This window comes from Buceros rhinoceros, unplaced genomic scaffold (genome assembly GCF_000710305.1).
Source record: "Buceros rhinoceros silvestris isolate BGI_N320 unplaced genomic scaffold, ASM71030v1 scaffold4607, whole genome shotgun sequence".
In the NCBI taxonomy this organism is placed as follows: domain Eukaryota; kingdom Metazoa; phylum Chordata; class Aves; order Bucerotiformes; family Bucerotidae; genus Buceros; species Buceros rhinoceros.
This window is the reverse complement of record NW_010421414.1, coordinates 1-20,227: the sequence shown is the minus strand read 5'-3', so window position 1 is coordinate 20,227 and position 20,227 is coordinate 1. Positions and strand designations below refer to the sequence as shown.

The 20,227-nt window shown below is 45.2% G+C and overlaps 2 protein-coding genes across 2 annotated transcripts; one reads left to right on the top strand and one right to left on the bottom strand.

Annotated features, from left to right (window-relative positions):
* Positions 1-2: 2 nt before the first annotated feature.
* Positions 3-14,873, top strand: HNF1A (HNF1 homeobox A). The gene is made up of 10 exons (XM_010139644.1): positions 3-380; positions 6,850-7,049; positions 7,907-8,093; positions 8,409-8,647; positions 9,449-9,606; positions 11,335-11,536; positions 12,853-13,044; positions 13,322-13,443; positions 13,730-13,871; positions 14,445-14,873. Exons 1-10 carry the CDS (start codon positions 46-48, stop codon positions 14,570-14,572), a joined length of 1,905 nt encoding a protein of 634 aa, XP_010137946.1. The 5' UTR covers positions 3-45; the 3' UTR covers positions 14,573-14,873.
* Positions 14,874-17,196: 2,323 nt separating this feature from the next.
* Positions 17,197-20,005, bottom strand: LOC104496515 (chromosome unknown open reading frame, human C12orf43; the record flags this gene model as incomplete). Its single annotated transcript, XM_010139645.1, has 5 exons — positions 17,197-17,524; positions 17,894-17,984; positions 18,309-18,382; positions 19,040-19,138; positions 19,960-20,005. Coding segments are annotated over 5 exons (638 nt in total), but the record flags the coding sequence as incomplete, so codon positions are not given.
* Positions 20,006-20,227: the final 222 nt, after the last annotated feature.

Here is a 20,227-nt window from a genome sequence, read left to right as displayed (position 1 = left end):
AGGATAACCTGAAATTCAAATCCAAGAGACACCAGCCTGAGGACCATGGTCTCGAAGCTGAGTCATCTTCAAGCAGAGCTGCTGGGAGCGCTGCTGGAGTCGGGGCTAACCAAGGAGACCCTCATCAAGGCGCTGAGCGAAGTGGAACCCTACGCGCTCCAGAGTGAAAGCCAGCGCGCCATCAATGCCCTCCAGACAGAGAAAGGGGAACCCTGTCCCGACATCCCCAACCTCCCCAATGGAATGGGGGAGTCCAGGTTATCAGAAGATGAAACCTCTGATGAAGGAGAGGAATTTACCCCTCCAATAATGAAGGAGCTGGAAAACTTGAGCCCTGAGGAGGCTGCTCACCAGAAGGCTGTGGTGGAAAGACTATTACAGTAAGGACGGATTTGCTGCTCCTCTTTGCTGCTTTCTTGCACTCTCCCTCTAAGTTTCTTTTCCTTTCTGCTCAGTGTCCCCGGTCTTCACAGTTGATCTAGCTGCACAGGGACAGTCTTCACCCATACCAGGACTAGCAGCATCCAAACATGCCCAAGTTCTTTATAAAATGCTCAGACTTTCCTTTCATCTCACTTAAAATGCATGAAAGGAGCCATGGAGTCTTATTATATATTTGACATGCTTATATTATCAGGCTTCAGAATAGTCTGGGGCCTGTATAACTCGTATCTGACCGAATGTTAGGTTTTAGGATTTAAATTTTTAATAGGATTCAGAATGTCAGTCATCAAGAAAGAAAAAAAAAAGGAAAAAATCTGGTCACTCTTAACTGGTGCTATATTTGCCTGAGGACATATGGTAAAGTTAGGCTGTAGCGTTTCCTTGCTATATTTAAGGAGATTACTGTTGTTAACTTCACTAATTTTTGCTATAGGTTACTAACCAAAGACAAACAAAGAGAACTTGGTCTTGTCGTTCTTGTGAGTGCAAAGTTATCCTAACTTCAGTGGGGATTTTTCTTGTAGAAAGAAAATACACCAAATGCATGCAGAGGTTAAAACCCGGGCAGAACACGCTGCTTTTACCATCCACTCCTGTTACAACTACCAAGTACTACAGGTTTTACTGCCACCCAAATTTGCCTTGGCATACAAGCGTTTTTGAGATCAAAAGAGAGGAGCAGTTCCCTGAACCAGTAAGCCTCGTGAGAGACTCAGAGAAACATTCACTAGGACTCCCATTCGGGATTCTCACTGGGATGCAGTTCCCATGGGTGATCTAAGAGATTTGTCAAAGCAAGGATCAGGTCATCTGACCTATCAAACCAGATTCTTGCCCGTCTGTTTTGGGGGTATTTTGAAATGACAAGCTGGCAGAGGCAAAAAGATGCAGCAACATCCTGCACTTCACTAAAACTAAAATCCATCTACAGAGTTTCTCAGGCTTTCTGCTCACTCCCTTTCACGTGCAAAGGAAATTAACAGAAAATCTAACAAGCAGCAAACATCAAATCCCACCACAAAAGGTCACAGCTAGAAAACCAACGCGACAAGGGATAGCATTCACTGTAAATACTCAGGAGAAAGCTCCCTGGCAGACTGGGAGTTGATGACTCTGCAGTACCCAACAGAGGAAAATTCACGGGATCAGCTCTTACCTGGGTGGGGAAAACAGCCCCAATAATTGTCGTCTTTCTATCCCAGTATGTGTCTCATTTCCTTCCCTCTTCCAGCTCCTTCACATTTTAGTCTTCTTTGTTCCCTTTACCTCTTCCCCTTTCTTTTGACATATCTCCCTTCTCTCCTCACTTTTGTCTCTGCTGCTATTCCCCCCATTTGTTGTCATCTTGGCTAATTCTCTCTCTTCCACTGTTTTTCTTCACCTCATCCTTGTCTCCTTCTCACCTTCCCGAGTCTGCGTGCAGGTCTTGGGACAGTTTGAGCCCAGTGGCACCGGGCGGGCCCTGGCTAGTTACTAATTATCCAATGGCTTTATTATTTCTCTTTTGTTTTATAAATTTATAGATGAAAAGACCCTGATAAGCTTTTTGATCATTAACTTCTGATGGTTTATCAGGTATCTCTCCACAAAGAAAGCCATGGAAGCTGAAGAGCAGCACCTGGCTTTGTCCCATTCTCTGTAATGAGTAGGTGAAGCAGGACTAAGTGCCATCCACTGTGATCTTAGAACAGACACATGGATGGAGGGAAATCCTTCCTGCCACCCTCACTTCAGCATAAATTCTGGTTTCTGATCCTCCCTGCCTTTCTAGCAGCTTGCTGCCAGTCTTTCTTGTGCTACCAGCCTCAGCACAACAGTTGTACCTCTGTTGCATTAGTGCTTTCCGATGAACAGTCTCATGTATCTCTAGACAGTCAGTTGGGCAGCATTTCCATTTTACAAAAGGGAACTGAGATACAGTGAGATTCTGTGACCTACCTAAAACGCTACAATAGCGCAGAGAAGACTGGGTTAGAACAAGGAACTGCTAAGCCTCATAATGGGTCTTAACTGCAAAGTTTTATTCTGAAACATCAGACCTTTCTTTCATCAGTCCCCTGTATCACAGGATAGAGCAATTCACGTCCGCTGTTGAGGACAGAATGAGCCTCTGAAGCCTCAGTTTCAGTAAAAATTACAGGTATACTTATGGAGGAATACAACAGATAAAAATTAGTCAAAGTAAAATGAAAATAGTAGGAAGTCTGTATTGACATGTCTCAAATTTCTGGTCAAAGATATAAAAAACCAGCAGTACGTCTGAGAATCTATTCTAACCATCTGAAACAGTATCAGGGTTTGATAATATGTAAGCAGTTGTTAACTACTAATAAACTTCTTGTTTTTAAGAACAAACCTTTCCATTAATAGATGCCTAAAAGTAATGTCCTAAAAATAGCGTTCTAAGTATTGTAAGACAGGGCAGAGCAGTCGATAATAGAAATTACTCCCAGCAACAGATAAAAGGCAGGCAAGAATCTCCGTGCCCAGAGATTCCCAGTAAAACTTCAATGCTTGCAAAGCCGCACAAGGACTTCAAATCCAGAAACTAGATGGAGGTACTCGGGACTTTGGGCAGAAGCCTCTTTGGGCGTTATCAACAATTCCCGGCCTAACACTGCAGATCACATTTTAACAGAGAGACTGACGTGTGGGCCACTATTAGCGATTCAAGAAAGTCTTCGTGGTAACTGCAGCCATTGCTCATAAAGCAGAATCAGGAAAGTGTCCGCTGATTGACTTTCCAGGAGCTGGAAAGGAAAAAAATGACAGCACCAAGATCCCAAGAATGTTTCGCAGGACCACTGAAGCTGAAACCACAGTTTGGAAAGCACTAGGCAAAGCTGAGTGCAACAGGAAGATACACCCACACAACTGGGTGTGACTGTGGGCATTGATTAGATTTTGTCCCAACAGAAAAGAAATGTTAAAGGTAGTTCAGACAAAGGCTTCTCTAGGGAGGAATTATTTTGTCCCTTAATCTGTCTCACTGTTCTTCTGTAAATTTGAATAACAACATTCTTTCCAGATCCCTCCACGCAGAAAACAAATCACATCTATGATAAAGAATAAATAACTTGGTAAGGAGATGGAGCTGTCTGGAGTAATTCCCAGATATTCCCCAGAGTAGGAAGCAAGAGAGAGGCTACCCTGGGGGAAGGGACAGATCATACTACCCAGGTACAGCAAATGGAGAGAGTTACAGCAACAATTCACCTGCAGGGCAAGGGGTGAAATTCCATTAGGAAAAAGAGAAGCTGAGATAAGCAACAGATTTCCTCTGGAGGCAGGGATAGAAGCATTTTTTCCATGAGAAAAAAAAGAACAAAGATTTCCCCCGTGTAAGCAGTGTCTTAAAATGGTTCTATCTGGGAAATCTGGAGATGAAGCTGCCACACCCCTTTCATTTCCACATATAAACCAAGATGAGGCAAACCAGGCCAAGTTCAATAGAAAGGAACCCTGCCAGGATGGTCTTACCTTCCCTGCTCTCTGCCTAGCCCGGCTCCAGGCTGTGCACTGACATCAGTGAGGGTTGTCTGGCAGGCTCCAGAGGAAAGGGCCAGAGGATGGTCCTGAGTGCTTCACAGCTCTGAACCTCTGCTAAAGCAAGGTCTGGTCCAAAGCAGCGATTCAGAACCCACCTCAAGGAAATGAAGGTTTCTCTTGCCTGAGAACAAGAAAGAAGAAAAGGAGAGACTGAGAGAATGAGGAAGAAGAGAAAGAAAGGAACAAAGGAAAAAGAAGTCAGGAAGAGTGAAGGAGGGAGAAGGTCTCCTGAATGTTACATCTCCAGCTCTCTGAAATGGGTTTTCTTTAATGCTAACAACTTGGTATTTACTTTCCATTTAAATTTGAGATGTTGCTATAAATTATCAACCAGCCTCTTGTTCCCTTTGAGTTTATAACTAACTACCTGGGTTACTTATTGTTCAGGTAACAAAAGGGAGGTGAAAACGCCCTTAAAAAGTGACCTCAGAACTAAGAAAATGGGAAGCTGGCATGGGGAGAGGCCCCAGGACCCTCTGGCTGAGATGAGCCAGGGAAAGGGGCTATTAAGAAAATGGGAAGCTGGCATGGGGAGAGGCGCCAGGACCCTCTGGCTGAGATGAGCCAGGGAGAGGGGCTACGGTCAGATCGCAAGAAGCAACTGACAGCAGGAGAGCAAGACTTCGGAAGAAGGAAATGATACTAACTGTGCAAGAAGAATTTGAAGTCATAGATTAGGCCCTGGAGAACAAGAGCGGAGTGAGGAGATGGCTTGCATCTGGGGAGAAAGGGAAGCTAAAAAGCAGAAAACAGGCTCGGAGATGGAGAAGGAGAGCTTAGGCAAGGCAGACCCACAGTTCTGACTCACTAAAGCAATTGGGATTTTAGCACAACTACAACCAGGAGAACTAGGTTTAGGGTGAAATCCTACCCTCCGACAGTCAACAACAGTCTTATCACCAGTGAAAGAGTAAAGGTTCCAGCTCATGATGTCTTAGTCAATGGTGAAGGCTCTGCAGGTGAGACACTGTGTTTGGGCAATGGTTCATGCAAGGGTTCAAGCTGACCAACTGCCATCACTTGTTCTGTAATACAGCCTTGGGCCAAAAAGAATCGCTGTGTTGACATCGCAGCCTGCGCTTTGGCAATGTAGACAGTAGCTAGGATTTCATACAACCGTCCTATGAAATCATACTGCACCAAGACTCACCTGCACTGTTTTGCCTCGCAGAGCTCCCTGCTTTGTTCAAAAGAAGACAGAAAAACAACAGGGCTTTAATCACAGTGAGAAAGAAGTGAGGATCTCAACAGGAGACATAAAAGCAACTCATGATTGGGGTTTAGAAAGGAGATTGACATGTAACAGAGGATTCCACCAGTGATAACATAATCCTTCTTCCCATCTGAGCTAGAACTCGAATCTAAGAAACCAGAGCTTCCAAGTCTGAACTTTTTCTCCTTTGTGTAAGGACTTGCGTGATGAATTCAGGGTACAGGTGCTGGATAGACTATACAAAGGGAGGAGACTGCTCCTTGGTTTGGACCGGAGGAGAAAAGAAAAACACCACACTGAGGATAGAAAAGCTTTCGTAAGTGCAGCCCAGTTTGAGGCTTTTTGAAAGACAAAGATGGTTAAGGGAAGAAGCTAGAAAACAGAAGCCTCTATCACAAGCGTTCCATCATGAAAGAGAAACAAATGTTCCTATTTTAAGAAAGCAGGTTCTTCACAAAGCTGTAGCTGACACCGTTTCTGTCACATTTTAACAGCAGTGGAGCTTGCTCCTTGGACTATCCAGCTGCTGGGAGAGAGGCTGCAGGAGAACAGAGATAAGGGTGTTTGTTCTGAGAGAACAGGTGTGGACTTTGTCCTCTTTATCACTCGGCAGCCTCTGGCAACCTCCCGAGTCAACAGAGCAATGAACAGTGCAGTTGTTGCCTGTTGCTCAGACCTGTGAGTTCTTGTGACGGTTTCTGCAAAATCCTAGGCACTTTTTTGCCCCCCACTGCTCCTCTGATGCTTGTGTTGGATGGGACACCAGTCTATTTCTACAGCAGGCAAGCTATTTCCAGACATTTCACATGAAGGATGCTCTTTGTTAAAACCAAACCGAAAGCTCTTCTGTACAGAGGATGGCTTTGCGAATACACATGCATCCACAGCTGTCATGAGACAGCTTGCTGAAAGCCTATTTTCATTTCTTGAATCACCGCAAGCAATCCAACCTGCACTGGAATCAGGGTATGAGCTAGGATGAATGTGTCTTAGAAAATTAAATATATCTACCTCAAGCACCTATGCCTTAAAGAAAGGATAGAGAAGAAAAGCTATGTAGGTAAAGGGAAGAGAAAACCGAAAACATCCAACTGGATACTGAAATGCAGTACCACTTCCCTCCTCATCACGCTTCTCACTAGCAGCAAACACGCTTTACATTCACATTACTTTCCAGCAGAAAGGTCTGTTCCTTGCTCATGACACTGGTCAGCACTTTCTATCGTTTACAGATGACAATGGCCTAGACAGAACAGCCAAAACCTTGTATCCAAATGGGCACAGACAGCAAAGACAATGACTATGTACTGGGAAATACCCTCGATAACTGGAGAGTCCTCTTCTAAGGGGAGATCAATGTGCCTACAGAGACCAGTTTAAAGCAAGCTAGTGCTACACTTAAACTTAATTTCTAGCACCATGCAGATTCTACCCTTAAAGCAGAGTCAAAGCTGAACATGGTACCACACTGAAGAAAACTGTCCCTCATGCAGCCAGTAGACACTCTGGCCTCAAACACAATGGTGAGGCCTGACACGTACAGAGCACCTCAGGAGGTACTAGTGCACCTCTTTGGAATCCGGCTCTGCTGAGTGCAGGTGTTCAAGCTCGCTCTCCTGAGAAATGTTTTCTGCTCCTTCCAGAGAGGATCCCTGGCGAGTAGCAAAAATGGTGAAATCCTACCTCCAGCAGCACAACATCCCTCAGCGCGAGGTGGTGGACACTACTGGTCTGAACCAATCTCACCTCTCACAACACCTCAACAAGGGCACTCCCATGAAGACCCAAAAAAGAGCAGCCCTCTACACCTGGTATGTCCGCAAGCAGCGAGAGGTGGCCCAGCGTAAGTATGGCAACAACTGTTCTCCTGTCTGCTCTCCCTTGCTAATCCTTACTACCTATTTTTAATCAAGGAAAAACTGAAGGAAAAGCCACTTTTAGCAGGAAGCTTAAAGAAGTTTAATCAGTATTCAGTGGTGAGGTGACCCAACCAGTACATGGAAAAACACTCCTTTGTGAAGCAGTCTGCAGCTCCCCACCCCATCCTCTGTTAGGCTAAAGAGAGGGAAACTAATACTCTCCATCTGAAATTAAGAGTTCTACACCTACCCTCAAAGGAAAGCAGTGTAGTAGACAGACGAGAATTTCTGCCCAAGAACTATTCTGCTGCAATTTCAGCTAAAGCAACACTTCCTCTAGCTGCAAAGGCTGCAGCCTGCTGTATTCACTGTAAAAAAAGCCACTGTGGGCTATCACCTCATGCCCTGCAAGCCCCTTCATTACAGGCACCCACCAGGAACCCATCCCTGCATCATGCACTTCTACATGCATAAGCCTGCCTGGAATCTGCTGTCTTAATTTTGTATTGTGGGTTGCAAGTAGAGTTAGACAATCGGCCTTTGGAAAACAGGACTCTGGTCACGCTTACTCTAAACTCTGCTGCATTTGCTTTCACCACTCCAAGGTGGGAGCAGAGATGGAACACATGCAAGAGAAAGATCAGGTAAATATGGTTATGCTAGGAACATGCTATCAGGTCTAGCGTATTATGGAAATAAATTCCAACTCATTTAGATTCAACCCTCCAACTTGTACAACGTACTAAGTGTCAGCTGCATTGGACCTGCTAGGCACCCAAACAGACAGAACCATTGCTTTCCGGAGGCATTTCCAAATTCCCTTGCCCTTTTGTGCCCGCAGAATTCACACATGCTGGCCAGGGTATCCTAACTGAGGAGCCCATGGGAGATGACCTGCCCACCAAGAAGGGAAGAAGAAACCGCTTTAAGTGGGGTCCTGCCTCACAACAAATCCTGTTCCAAGCCTACGAGAGACAGAAAAACCCCAGCAAAGAAGAGAGAGAGGCACTGGTGGAAGAGTGCAACAGGTAAAGATGGGTGCCAGGCTGTGAGGAAGAGGGGCGCAGCAGGGCCTCTCGCTGCTCCTGGGGTTTGGTAGCGCCTGTGAGAGGCAGGCTAATGGCAGAGCAGTGGATGTCACCACTGACACCAGCCACATTTAAATGAAGTGCCACAACTGAGCGTTCACTGTCCACAAAGGATCGGGAACGCCTCATGTCCTGCTGCACCTGGCAGGATCCTTCCACTCCGCACGCCAGACCATAGCCACTCCGGGGCTGTGCTGCGCACTTTGTCTCTCTAAGCCCAGCTCAGCAAGGCTCCTCTTGTGCTTTCCCCAACAGAGCAGAGTGCATTCAGAGAGGTGTTTCCCCATCTCAGGCCCAGGGACTGGGCTCGAACCTGGTGACAGAGGTCAGAGTCTACAACTGGTTTGCTAACCGCAGGAAGGAGGAGGCTTTCCGGCACAAGCTGGCCATGGACACCTTCAGTGGACCACAGCCCACCTCTGCTCCCCCTCTAACTCCTCACAACTCTTCCTCCCTTCAGCCACCACCTGCTCTCTCACCCAGCAAAGTTCACGGTAAGAAACAAGTGGAGTGAGATCTGAGAGAGGCATGGGTGAACCTACCCAAACTCAGCCCCCAAAACTCCCTCCCAAGGCCACCCCCTTGGGAGGTGAACCAACAGATAGAAAAGCAGACTTGCTACAAAGAGCACCAGAGACAATGTCACTCATGTCTCTGAGTGAGGAGAGTGGAGAATAGCGAGGGTGACAATGTTCAGTAACAAAACTTGCAGCCAGATCTCCTCACGTACTCTTCAGCATCCTACGCTCCCTCACGGCAGGCAGTAATCCCCTTTCAAGGGGTCACCCGCTGGCTGCCACCGCAAGTCAGTTCTGTATCCTTTCACTATGTGTGTGCCTCCTACTCTTTCCAGTACATATCAGCACCATCAGACTTTGCAGCCGAGTCTTCAGACATCTGGAAAGGTCATTCTCCATCTAGGAAGAGCAGAGCTCTTTCAGCTTCATGGGCCAGAGATAGTAGTTGCTCTCACTCTGGGATGAGATGATCTTGCTGAGACTCACTCCTCCCTACACCCACATCCAGAGGGGTGATTCCTAGCGTACCCTGCCTGCTCCCTGCAGCACACACTGCCAGACCTTACAGTCAGTATTTGAGGAAGCAGTTGCACCAAGTTACAGAGGAAAGCCGGGACAGCGAGGTGAGAATGCCTGCTCTCCTGGTTCTCCTACGACCCACCCTGCCTCTGCATCAAACATCTAAAGGCAAGCACCTGCAAAGGAAACTGAGTTCAGCACTTGCCAAGATTTCTCAGCTTCTCATTTCTGACAACCAATTTTCCTCTTGTGATGCAGGAGTGAGGTACAACCAGCAGCCAGCCAGTGAGGCACAGTCCTCCAGCAGCAACCACCATGGGAACAGCTCCATGGTGACCACCCAAACCATCCTGCATCAGGTTTCTCCTCCTGGACTGGAGCCCAGTCAGAACCTACTGAGCACAGACACTAAGCTGGTAAGTGGTATATGCTTAAAGCTCTGGTGACTGGACTCTGGTGACTCACAGGTCCTCTGCCTGTGGTCACAATATGGACCATTCAGAAGTAGTTTCTTCCTAGAATACTCTTAAAACCACCTTCTTCTGGAAATATTACATAGCCACTTTACACTGGCCACGTAACCTGAGCAATCCTAGGATACATGTGCCTTCCAGACTGCTGAGGAGGTCTGTATTAGAGCATGAAAGCAAGGAGTATAGGTATTTCCTTATCAAAATGGACTATTCTGAAAAAAAACAGAGCTCAGGGTATGACATGATTTCCTTCTTCCCAGGAAACCTGTCCTCTCCTTCTGTCCCTAGCAAGATTCTCATCTTCAACTCTACACTTCTCTAGATAGTTAATAATGGGATTAACAGAACAGAGACTTATACATATCTTAACTGTAAAAATTAAGCCAAACAGCCCATATGCAGCACATACCATTGAGACATGTACTGGATATCTAGATTGGAGCAATTCTGACTTCTCAGAGCAAACTTCCTTTTGAGATTTGACTACACCTTCTCCCACGTAATTAGCAATGAAGCACTAGAACTACATGACTGATCATTTTAAGTTTGCACATGTTCACCTGCTTACAAGGAAACAGTTGGCAGAAGTTTGCATGAGTACATTCTGGCCTAAGGCAAAGTTAAAGTCACTAGAAACAAGTATGATTTAAATCTCACTCACTTCACTGGCTTTCTGGTGTCTTCCTGAAGTCTTTCATGAGATGCTGAAAATCTTCTACAGCTGTCTTCTAAAATATCAAGGTGATTTGTCCCACCATTTAACCTCTTGGTGCTTACTCTTAACTAAAGATTCCTTAAGCTTTTTGTCTGAGGGGAGTAAAAAAAAAGTACAATATAAAGCATTGAACTTTCTCCATCAGAAAAATTATTAGAATGCTTTTTTAGTGTTCCACTAAACAACACGAGGTCTCTAAAAGGCCCTGCAAACTCAACACCCTATTAAAGCACAGGCACAGATTACGGGGTTCATTTTAGAGGCTGAGAGAACAGTCAAGTTATTAAATTTCTCAATGACAGAATTGGCAAGGCACGCAAGCACACAACAGCCCTGTTCTATCCGGCAGGTACTCTTCCTCTCCAACAGCAGGGATCTGCCAGGTAATGCAGCCTGAAGAACATATTGTAGGAAGAAGGCGGCTAAGGAAACTTTTCAGCAACTCCTTTAAAATCCCAATCCAAAACACTCACTGGCCACTAACAGACACTTGCTGGGAGAAAGGGAAATTACACGCATTTCTCAGAGGAAGAGGTGAACAAGAACAGAGGAATTCTTGAAATCTGTGCTGAACTCTGTAGCTAAAAATACTATGTAAAATAACCTGAGCCTCTTCATTTCTGAGCATCACCTCCTACCCTCAGCTGTAAAATAGAAGATAAACTTTCTCTATAGAGAATGCAGTGAAACTAATCTCATTCTTGGGTGTAAACCCCTTATGATTTCTTAAATGTGAAAGAACTAAACCAGCAGATTTAGTATTTCAACAGCTGACCTTTGCTAGTTAATTGATGAACACAGGGAAACTGTAGACAAGCAAAAGTGAAGTCTTTTTAGTCAGCAAGGGGTCAGAGCAGGCAGGAAGAGGGAGAAGAATGTTTCTCACAGCTGTGGGACGTGCCATACTAAACCTGCTGCAGATGACATTTTCACCACCTTCCTTCCTTCTCACCCAGGTCTCAGCTCCTGGAGGAACTCTCCCTCCTGTCAGCACCTTGACTGCCTTGCACAGCCTAGAGCAAAATCCACATGCACTGAGCCAGCAAACTCAGAACCTTATCATGGCATCACTGCCCGGTGTAATGGCTATTGGAGCTGGGGAGACCTCATCCCTAGCACCAGCATTCACCAACACCGGCGCCTCCACCCTGGTGATAGGTGAGTAGTGCTCTGTAATGACTCTGCTTATCGGGATCCAGATAAAGAGCTACCCGTAGCTGTTAGCATTACCTGCCTCATTTTCAGAGACAAAAGCACTAAGTTGGCAGAGACACGCACCTGGAGAAATGGTCACACACACAAGGGATCTTCAGCAGCACTAGTTGCAAATACCAATGAAATTAAGGGACAGAATTTTAACGTCTTATGTGTTATTTAAGTTACACACAAACTCACGTCTTAAGAGCCAGGGACTTTTGCAATCTATTCCTATGCCAATGTTTTGTTTTGCTGCTCTGCGTCTTCCCAAATATAAATGTAATATTTCCTTAAAGCTATGAAAATTGAAGCATGTTCACAGTGCTTGAAAGACAAAACATCCTGTTCTACTTCCTGCAAAGAGCAGCATATATCTTTGGAACCCACAGCAGTAATCACTGGTTTTTATATTTTTCACTTTAACAGCTTTTCTGGACTTGTAGGAGATTTCTTTTCATTCCAGGATTAGTCTATTGCCAAAATGCATCTCATTAGATAAAGGAAAATAAAATCTCCTCTTACACTTTATTCCCAGGAAGAAAGGCCTTATTTTGTTCCATGGTCACAGCTGTGAACTGATTTCCATTTCCTCATTTACACCCAAGATTATGACATGGAATCTAATGCTGTGCAAACAAACAACAACAAAAAAAAATTCAGAGATTTACACACAGTGGAAATCTCTCAGTGCTGGAGAGACTTGCTGGTTTACAGGAACAGGTCTGGACAGTTGTGGGAAATGGGTAGTAACGTGTGAAACCTTCTACCTCTTTCTCACTGGTCCAAATTCCATAATTTGGCAGCCCAAGCAAAATGAGCTTAAACTCCATTCCATGCATGGACAGTTTACAGCATAGTTCTCTCTGCAGGCAACAGCTTCATAAAAAAAGGAATAAAATAAAATGGACACTGAGACGACACTCTGAGTTTAGTTCTGAGCAAGACCTCCTCAGTGGAACTCTGCATCAGGTTACCACTAAACTCAAAAGAGATCTGTGCTGGTACATAAGGATGTACGCAGGAGCAAACACGGGAAATCAGAGGCGGTTTCATGGTGCCTGTCTACCTTGTACATCTTGCACACTCCCACTTCATTTTCACAGGCATGAAAGCTACTCTTAATCACAGATAACAAACTGAACACCTGAAAAGCAGGATCCACAATCACCCTGCAACGACAGGTCTGCCACAATGACTATTTCAGGTGTCCCTATTGCAGAGCAGTCACACTTCTCCCATAGTGTGTGACATAACTGTCACCAGTCCTTGTTTTTCAGGCTTGGCCTCAACCCAGCCCCAGAGCGTACCTGTAATAAACAGCATGGGGAGCAGCCTCACTACCCTGCAGCCTGTCCAGTTCTCCCAGCAACTGCACCCATCCTACCAGCAGCCCCTCATGCAGCAAGTCCAGAGCCACATCAACCAGAGCCCCTTCATGGCTACCATGGCCCAGATACAGAACCCACATGGTAAGAACACAAACTCATTTGCTCGAGGAAACAAAAAAAAAAAATAAAGACTGTTCTGGAGCACTTGCTGGGTCGTTGGGCTCACAGCACTCTATTTTCCTCTTCTGTTATTGTTGCTCTAATTATAAAATGATTTTTCTTTGTATTCATCTCCCTGTCGCTCCACTCCTACAGTTTTGGAGACAGACAGCAAGTCCACACGCACGAGGAGACTCAGCCAAAGCAGTGTCATGCAGAGCTCTAACATTCACACGATCTCATTTTCTTTCTTTCACAGCTCTCTATGGCCCCAAGTCTGAAGTGGCCCAATACACACATACAGGCCTCTTACCACAAACCATGGTGATAACTGACACAGCCAACCTCAGCGCCCTGACTAATCTGACACCAACTAAACAGGTAACAGCCTTCAGCACACGCCTTTGTTCCCCCACCTTAGAACTGCACCAGTCTGCAGGAAGCTCCTTGCTTGTCAGCGTTTTGCTCTATGCCATCCCAGCAGGGTGATCTCACTTATCTACTCAATCACCTTGCTCGTACAAGCTGCAATACTGGAGGCATCAGAGCAAACTTCACTGCATCATCAAGGAGGATTTAATCTCCTTGGAAACAGCACCTGCTCACTTCTCCAGTGCCTGTCAGAAGGGCTGTAGAACCCAGGCACTGCTAACTTTCTTTTCTCTAGGCATTCACATCTGACTCAGAGACCCACACAGAGTCTGGAATGCATACGCCAGTGTCACAGGCACCAACAATACATTTACAGAACCAAGACACAACCATCCAGCACCTTCAGCCAGGCCCTCGCCTAACCTCAAGCCCTGCTGGTAAGAGCAGCAGCCACTATTACCTTTAACCGTGTATTGCCTAGTTTCTCTTACTGTAAAATCCAGCTAGAAAACAGTATCTGGGGCTTATGATTCTCTAAGAGGGCTCTACCGGTGTCTAAGGGCATTTGAAAAGCTGGTACAAGGAAAAGATTCAGAGCACAGTCTGCATAAGGCCAGACTGTGGAAATGGGACCCTTCTTGGAAGAAAATAACCTTAAAAACATTAACAAAGGCAGTGTCCAGACGTATTCAGTCTTGTGGGCAGCTTCCAGGGCTGAAAAGCTCAAGACTCCCTCAGGAAGAGACACCAGCTGGATCTTCCCAGTTTTAAGAGAACTAGAACATTAACAATTGACTAGAATCCTCAAAACTGAACTCTGAAGATTGTGGTCCTCAGTGTTTCCAGGCTAGCTGCGGTCTTAAGCTAGGTGTGTAAGAGCACACAAAATTGAAAAAGGAGTTATGCCCCTAAGCCAGGAGAGTTCAGTCACGCTGGAAGTGCGAGTGCGTGCACACGTAAGGACACTGCAGTGGGGATTTGTACTTAACTTCTGTCTCTGCCTTTGACAGTGTCTTCCAGCAGCCTGGTGCTGTACCAAAGCTCTGACTCCCCCAACAGCCACAGCCAGCTGCTGCCATCTACTCACAACGTCATCGAGACCTTCATCTCCACACAGATGGCGTCCTCCACTCAGTAACCAAGACTAGCTCAAGGGTGACTGTCACAACCAACGTGGCAGCTGCAGCTCCAACTGTGTTTGCCATCACTGCCTGCCACGGGAAGGAAAGGCTGCTGTGCTCAGCCACTCTCCAGCCCCCACTGACTCATACCCTGACTCAGCTGCCTCCATGAGAGAAGATGTCTCAGGCTCAAGACAGAAGCCATGGAAAGATGATGCTGGCACTGCTAAAATTCACTGCCCCCCAAAACCCAAGCAAAACCAAACCCCACAAGCCACCCTAGAACAAACAGATGTCCTTTTGTGGGTGCCCAAGAAGATTCCTGACAGCAATGAAAAATTACTCAGAAACAGATTCAGGAATGGCTTGACACAAACCTGTCAGTACGGGATCACTGACTACAAGCTTCAAATCCTTTAATTAACTACAAAAATACCAAACATTCTCAGTTAAAAATGACCTGCTCTAAAATCATGCTATCCTAGTGGAAGTGGCTTGGTTATTTTTGATATAGCTCTGCTTTGTTTTAAATGCAGAAATTAAAGTTTAACAGCAGCAAGGAGATTCCAGTTCTCTACGTTCCCCGTGTGGATTCTCATCTCGTGCATCTTGCTGAATGAGCCAGGGGATGGCATTCACTGGTCCCTGACGCTGCACAACACCTGGGAGGTTCCCATGCTCCACAAAGAGCAGCATTTCCTTCAGTTTTCTCTATAAAGACATCAGCTTGGAGTCATTTTATAGAACACGGTTCATTCTCAGCTTCCCTGTAGGCTAGTTCCTGTAGTTCTTGATATGCAAATAATTACTCTGGGGCCTAAGACTCTTATTTGCACTAAGTGAAGGCTTTTAGCCCTAAGGATCTACTTAAATAATTCCTCTTCTAATTACTTCTCTCTTCTCTACTCACTCTCAACATTCACATCACTGATACGCCACCAGCCAGACATGAAAAAAGTCTTTGTGACTGAAACAGACCTATTCTTTCAACAGTGACACCGATGAAAATAAGCCTTGAGTCTAGAATACACTCAAGGCTCTTAAAAGGTTAAGATACAAGGGAGAATTAAAGAAAAAGCCCAACAGTGATCACTTTAGTTACCACATCTGGAAATTTCAAAATCGCAGATGTCCACTGCAGTGGACAGAGCTTCCTCTAGATACCATCAACCATCAGAGACTAATTACAGTAACTAGATTATCTGAGGAGTTCTATCCCAGACTTGTTTCCTCACCTCCCATGTGCATCGACTGCAAATATGTAACTTCCAGTTAGCAGGAAAATAATCATCATAAACCAAGCCAAAAAGTACGTTTAGACCACTATGCATTTGAAACCCCAGGTGCTAGCTTCAATACATGGAAGTTTTAACTGTCCGTAAGACAGGTAACTTTTGCTGGCACATTCGGTTAGATTACAAGCCGGTTTTCTACTTATCTTTTCCATTTTTGGATGCCAACTATATTTCCTTGATTAAAATACAGCACGGATCTTACAGCAGCAGAGAAAACATGTTGGGTTTTCCCATGCTCAAAGAGCAACACCTTGCTATTTTGGTTTGTCTAGACCAGCTTTCTGGTCTCCTAAACAGGGCAAATAAGTTAGAGCTACTGAAACCTAACAATCTTAAAAACAGAGGAAGAGTATTTATCCCATCACAGGTCATTTCCTGAAATACTGGATCAGGAGTCATATTGAAAACTACCAAAACCCACTGTACCTCAGAGACAAAACTCCTAAGGACTGAAACAAAGCGACTTTTAAGATAGGCTTAAGTCCTTCCTGTAGCAATTTCATAGCACTGATCACCAAGCGACTAAAGAGCCATCTTCAGCCATCTTCATCTCTGCTGGGGCAGCTATCTGCATACAGCAGGAAAGCCACTGCTGTACAAAACCGGCCAAATTAGACAAGTCTACTAGTGTAGCAGAATTTAACAACAACAAATGCCATGAAAAAACTATACATGAAAAGAAATTTCAGTGGACACGACTTGAACAGAACTACCTATTTATAACAAGCCTGAAATAAGCTCACTGTACACTCTGTTTATATGCAGGGGCCCTGGAGAGGTGCAGATCACAGAGGCATTAGTGATGTGGCAGGTTTCAACAACAGATTGTTATGATAACAGAAGAAAAATGAGGGGGCCCCGATATCTGACAGGATGCTTTTGATAAATGAGTCTCCCACAGGCAGGAGCTATTCTTAGTAGACATCTAGGAGGATGCAAAGAGAAAAAAAAGAGTTGATGACCTGTTGCCATGTAAACCAAATTCAATTCATCATATACTTTCTCCAGGACACAAGATTTGGTTTCATGATGTGAAGGAACAGGCCAGAGGGATGCAGCTACGATTATATCCCTCTGTCACACAAGTCCGCACAGTATTTAATCCTTTTACACTAGGTCTGCATAAGCAGCATAGATAACCGCTGTGCTAGGAGAACAATGTTCCCTTCCCCAAGGGCTGCCAACAACAGAGGAAGTCACTTAATTAGACTTTCAGGCCACTGAGCTTTCAGAATAGAAGCTTTGCTAATTAATTTTCCCTCATCTGCAGCAACTCTTGTTGTTAGGGGTTTTTTTCCAGTATCCTTCATCCATCATAATCACCTGCCATTTGCAGACCAAAATCTTCATTCTCTTTTTTTCTTTTTCTTTTTCACAACTCCGGAGTTCTCTGTACGTCTGCCGTCCTGTTCCTCGTGCTGTCCATTTGCAGATACCAACCGTGGCAAATCTTTGCAGATCTGGTCACCCTCTAATGGGTCTATTATTTTCTCTTGAATATTGTTCTCTCCCCTAATTTTCTTTTTCTTCTTTTTTTTCTGGATGTGCTCTATATAACCCTGATCTTGACTGGAATCCTGGGACGGTGCAGGAAGAGCACTTTGCTTCAGAATGTCTGTGGCTGACACAGCAGCTTCCTGGTACCTTTGCCACTCTTGGTCACTGTCCGTGTCACTGGAAAGGTAACAAAAGGAAAGGAAGTTATGTTACACCTTTGCCTTGAATTCACCCAAAGCACAGACAAGGGTAATCTAAGACAAGAACACCTGATAAACACTCAGCAGCTCTGGGACTCCAATACCTACACTTAGCATGACCCAGAAGGAAGGCTGAGGGAGGGGAAAGAACATCTGCCACAAACATTTCTAGTTCCCTGGCACTAAAAAAGAAGAAACAAAAATACCTGCTATAGTCAAATACTGGAGTCATAAATACACACTTCTCGAGCTCTTCAGCTTCCTATTTCCTGGTGAGAGTCCCAGCTGCCTGTAAAATGTGGGATGTAACAGTACCTCAGGAGCAAAGCAGCTGACAACACCTCACCTGGAGCTAGATGGCTGTCTCCTCCTCACTGCAGGGCAAGGCTCCAGTTTCCCACAGTCTCCCGGGACAGAAGAAGAGAAAAGGCGAAAACCTGAAATACGTAAAGGGAATTTTAGCCATGACATAGAACAGAGGTGAAGGCAATCACCAGCAACCTCCTTGGGAAGCCTCACTGCTGTTACTGTATTGCTACAGTGCTTGATAGCAATTATTTGGGACACTCTGGGAGGATTTCGAGTAGAGAGATCACAGCTTCAGAGTAACAGCCTTCATGGACACCACCAGAAATTCTTCTGTTGCAAACACTTGTCAGTCAGTTGGATGTACAACTAGCTAGGGACAGGATCCATTCCACTTGTCACCCTTTAACTAACAATGTCACAAAGCAGCCACAACGGCTGTGCCTAGAACTCACCGTCATCTGCAGAGTCAGACTGTTGCACAAAAGTTTGGGAAGGTCCTGATGAGTCCTTCGAGACAGCGATGAAACTAAACAGAAAACCCCAGTCACATCTTAGGCAGGGCTATGCAAACAGCGCTGACGTGGGGTGTTTCGGGGAAACAAGACTGTACGGAGATACTACACAGCTGCTTCTTTCTTAGGGAAGCAGCAGACCCTGCCTTCTCTCCTTAGCAACGAAAGCCACAAGAATGACTTAAAAGCAGCATTCTAAAGGCAACTCTAAACACCAGGAATGTTAGTTCTCCAGGGCTGTATTTGCACAATAAACAAAGGGGCAGCCAAGTCAGGGGGATTCCACCAGTGCAACACCGTGTCAGGTACTGGTTTAGGTCACAAGAAGTGGTGAAAGATTCTCACGCCAGCCTTTGGACAATGAAGGCGGTAAGGCACCCAAACACAACTTTTCCCTCCCGCGTGGGGAGGAATCAATCCCAATCACCCAGAGGCAAGAGAAATAGGCAGTGCTGCACAGAGCTTTTACCAGAGGGGCAGCACATGTGGGCCAGGTCAGTTCACAGAATACTGCGAGTTTGCATTAAATGCAGGAATGAAGGAGACAAGAAGAGAAACAACTTCTCCACATGCGAGCTGCACTCAGATCTTGAATTTCCTGGGTTTAGCACACAAAAGCATCACTGTAGTTGATCTGTAGAACAAACTTTTTCAGCATGGCATACCAATACCTGTCTAACATCGCTCCCAGTTTCTTCGCGACATGTGCTCTGAACCCTGGTGTGGTCTGTAGGTCATTTCCATTCTCACCGTGGCCATTCACCTCACGCCTGTTTAAAATAAGAATAATGATTATCTCTTTCAAGGCCAATAACATCTGGTGCTCTTAACCCAAACAGGAAATAAGGGACTGTAAAATCTCCTACCTTCTAGTAATCAATTCATACTTGATAGGGAAAACTGCTAAGAAAGATGGAAAATAGCTTAGTAGTAACAGCTCAGTTCCCAAAAGAGAGCTAAATATTAGTCATCTCCATCACTCATTCTATTTAGCCTACAAAAGCAAATAAATTCTGTCAGGACACTCTAATACATGTAGTTCCTGTGTATGCTGCCACAATTCATGCAAAACCTGTCCCAGGAGAGAGGGGTTTACTAAGTTGCCTGCTGACAGCCTTTGAAACCAAGCCTGCGGAAATGCTGCACACCTCAGTAGGACAGCAGCACTCCACTGCAAGGCTCCTAACTCCGCTGCTGCTTTCCAGCTGACCAGTGCTTGCCTTTGCAACATTTTCAGAAGAAAATGGTATTTTTTATATGTAACCACACTATCCTTCATGGGACACTCGCAGAGTTGGGAGATTTCTGACAGTTGGAACTAATGCTGTAACTGACAGCGGTAGTAAGGTTTCAACTTCTGTATTCCCCAGCTGCTAGAGGAATGAGAAATGTACTTTAAAAACCTATTAACTTTTTCAGATTTAAGCATCATTTCAGATTACGGTTGGACTAATTCCTAAAACAGAACCAAGTCCTTCCAGTATTAATGGTCACACGACGTTAATTCAAATAACGGCATTAACACAAATACACAACATACGTTAGTTTTTTCTTCAGTTAAACCTAAGTCTGAAGCAAGAAGCAAAAATACCTTAGGCTAGGCTGAGCAGGCTGTAGCCAATCCTTTTTAAGGCCACCTGACAAAGGAAGAAGCAAAAGCAAGTGTAAAACACCTGTGATCTGGACCCTCTGTAACCACCTTCTAGCACATGCGATTTTACAGCGAGAGAATCATGCCTGAGAGACAATCCAATCCACTCCCACCTTCGGGGAAAAACAGTTATGAGGCGAAAGGGGAGCTTCCCACCGGCCGCGCTGCAGCAGACGACCCGTGCGGGAAGGGGCTCTGGCCCCCGCAG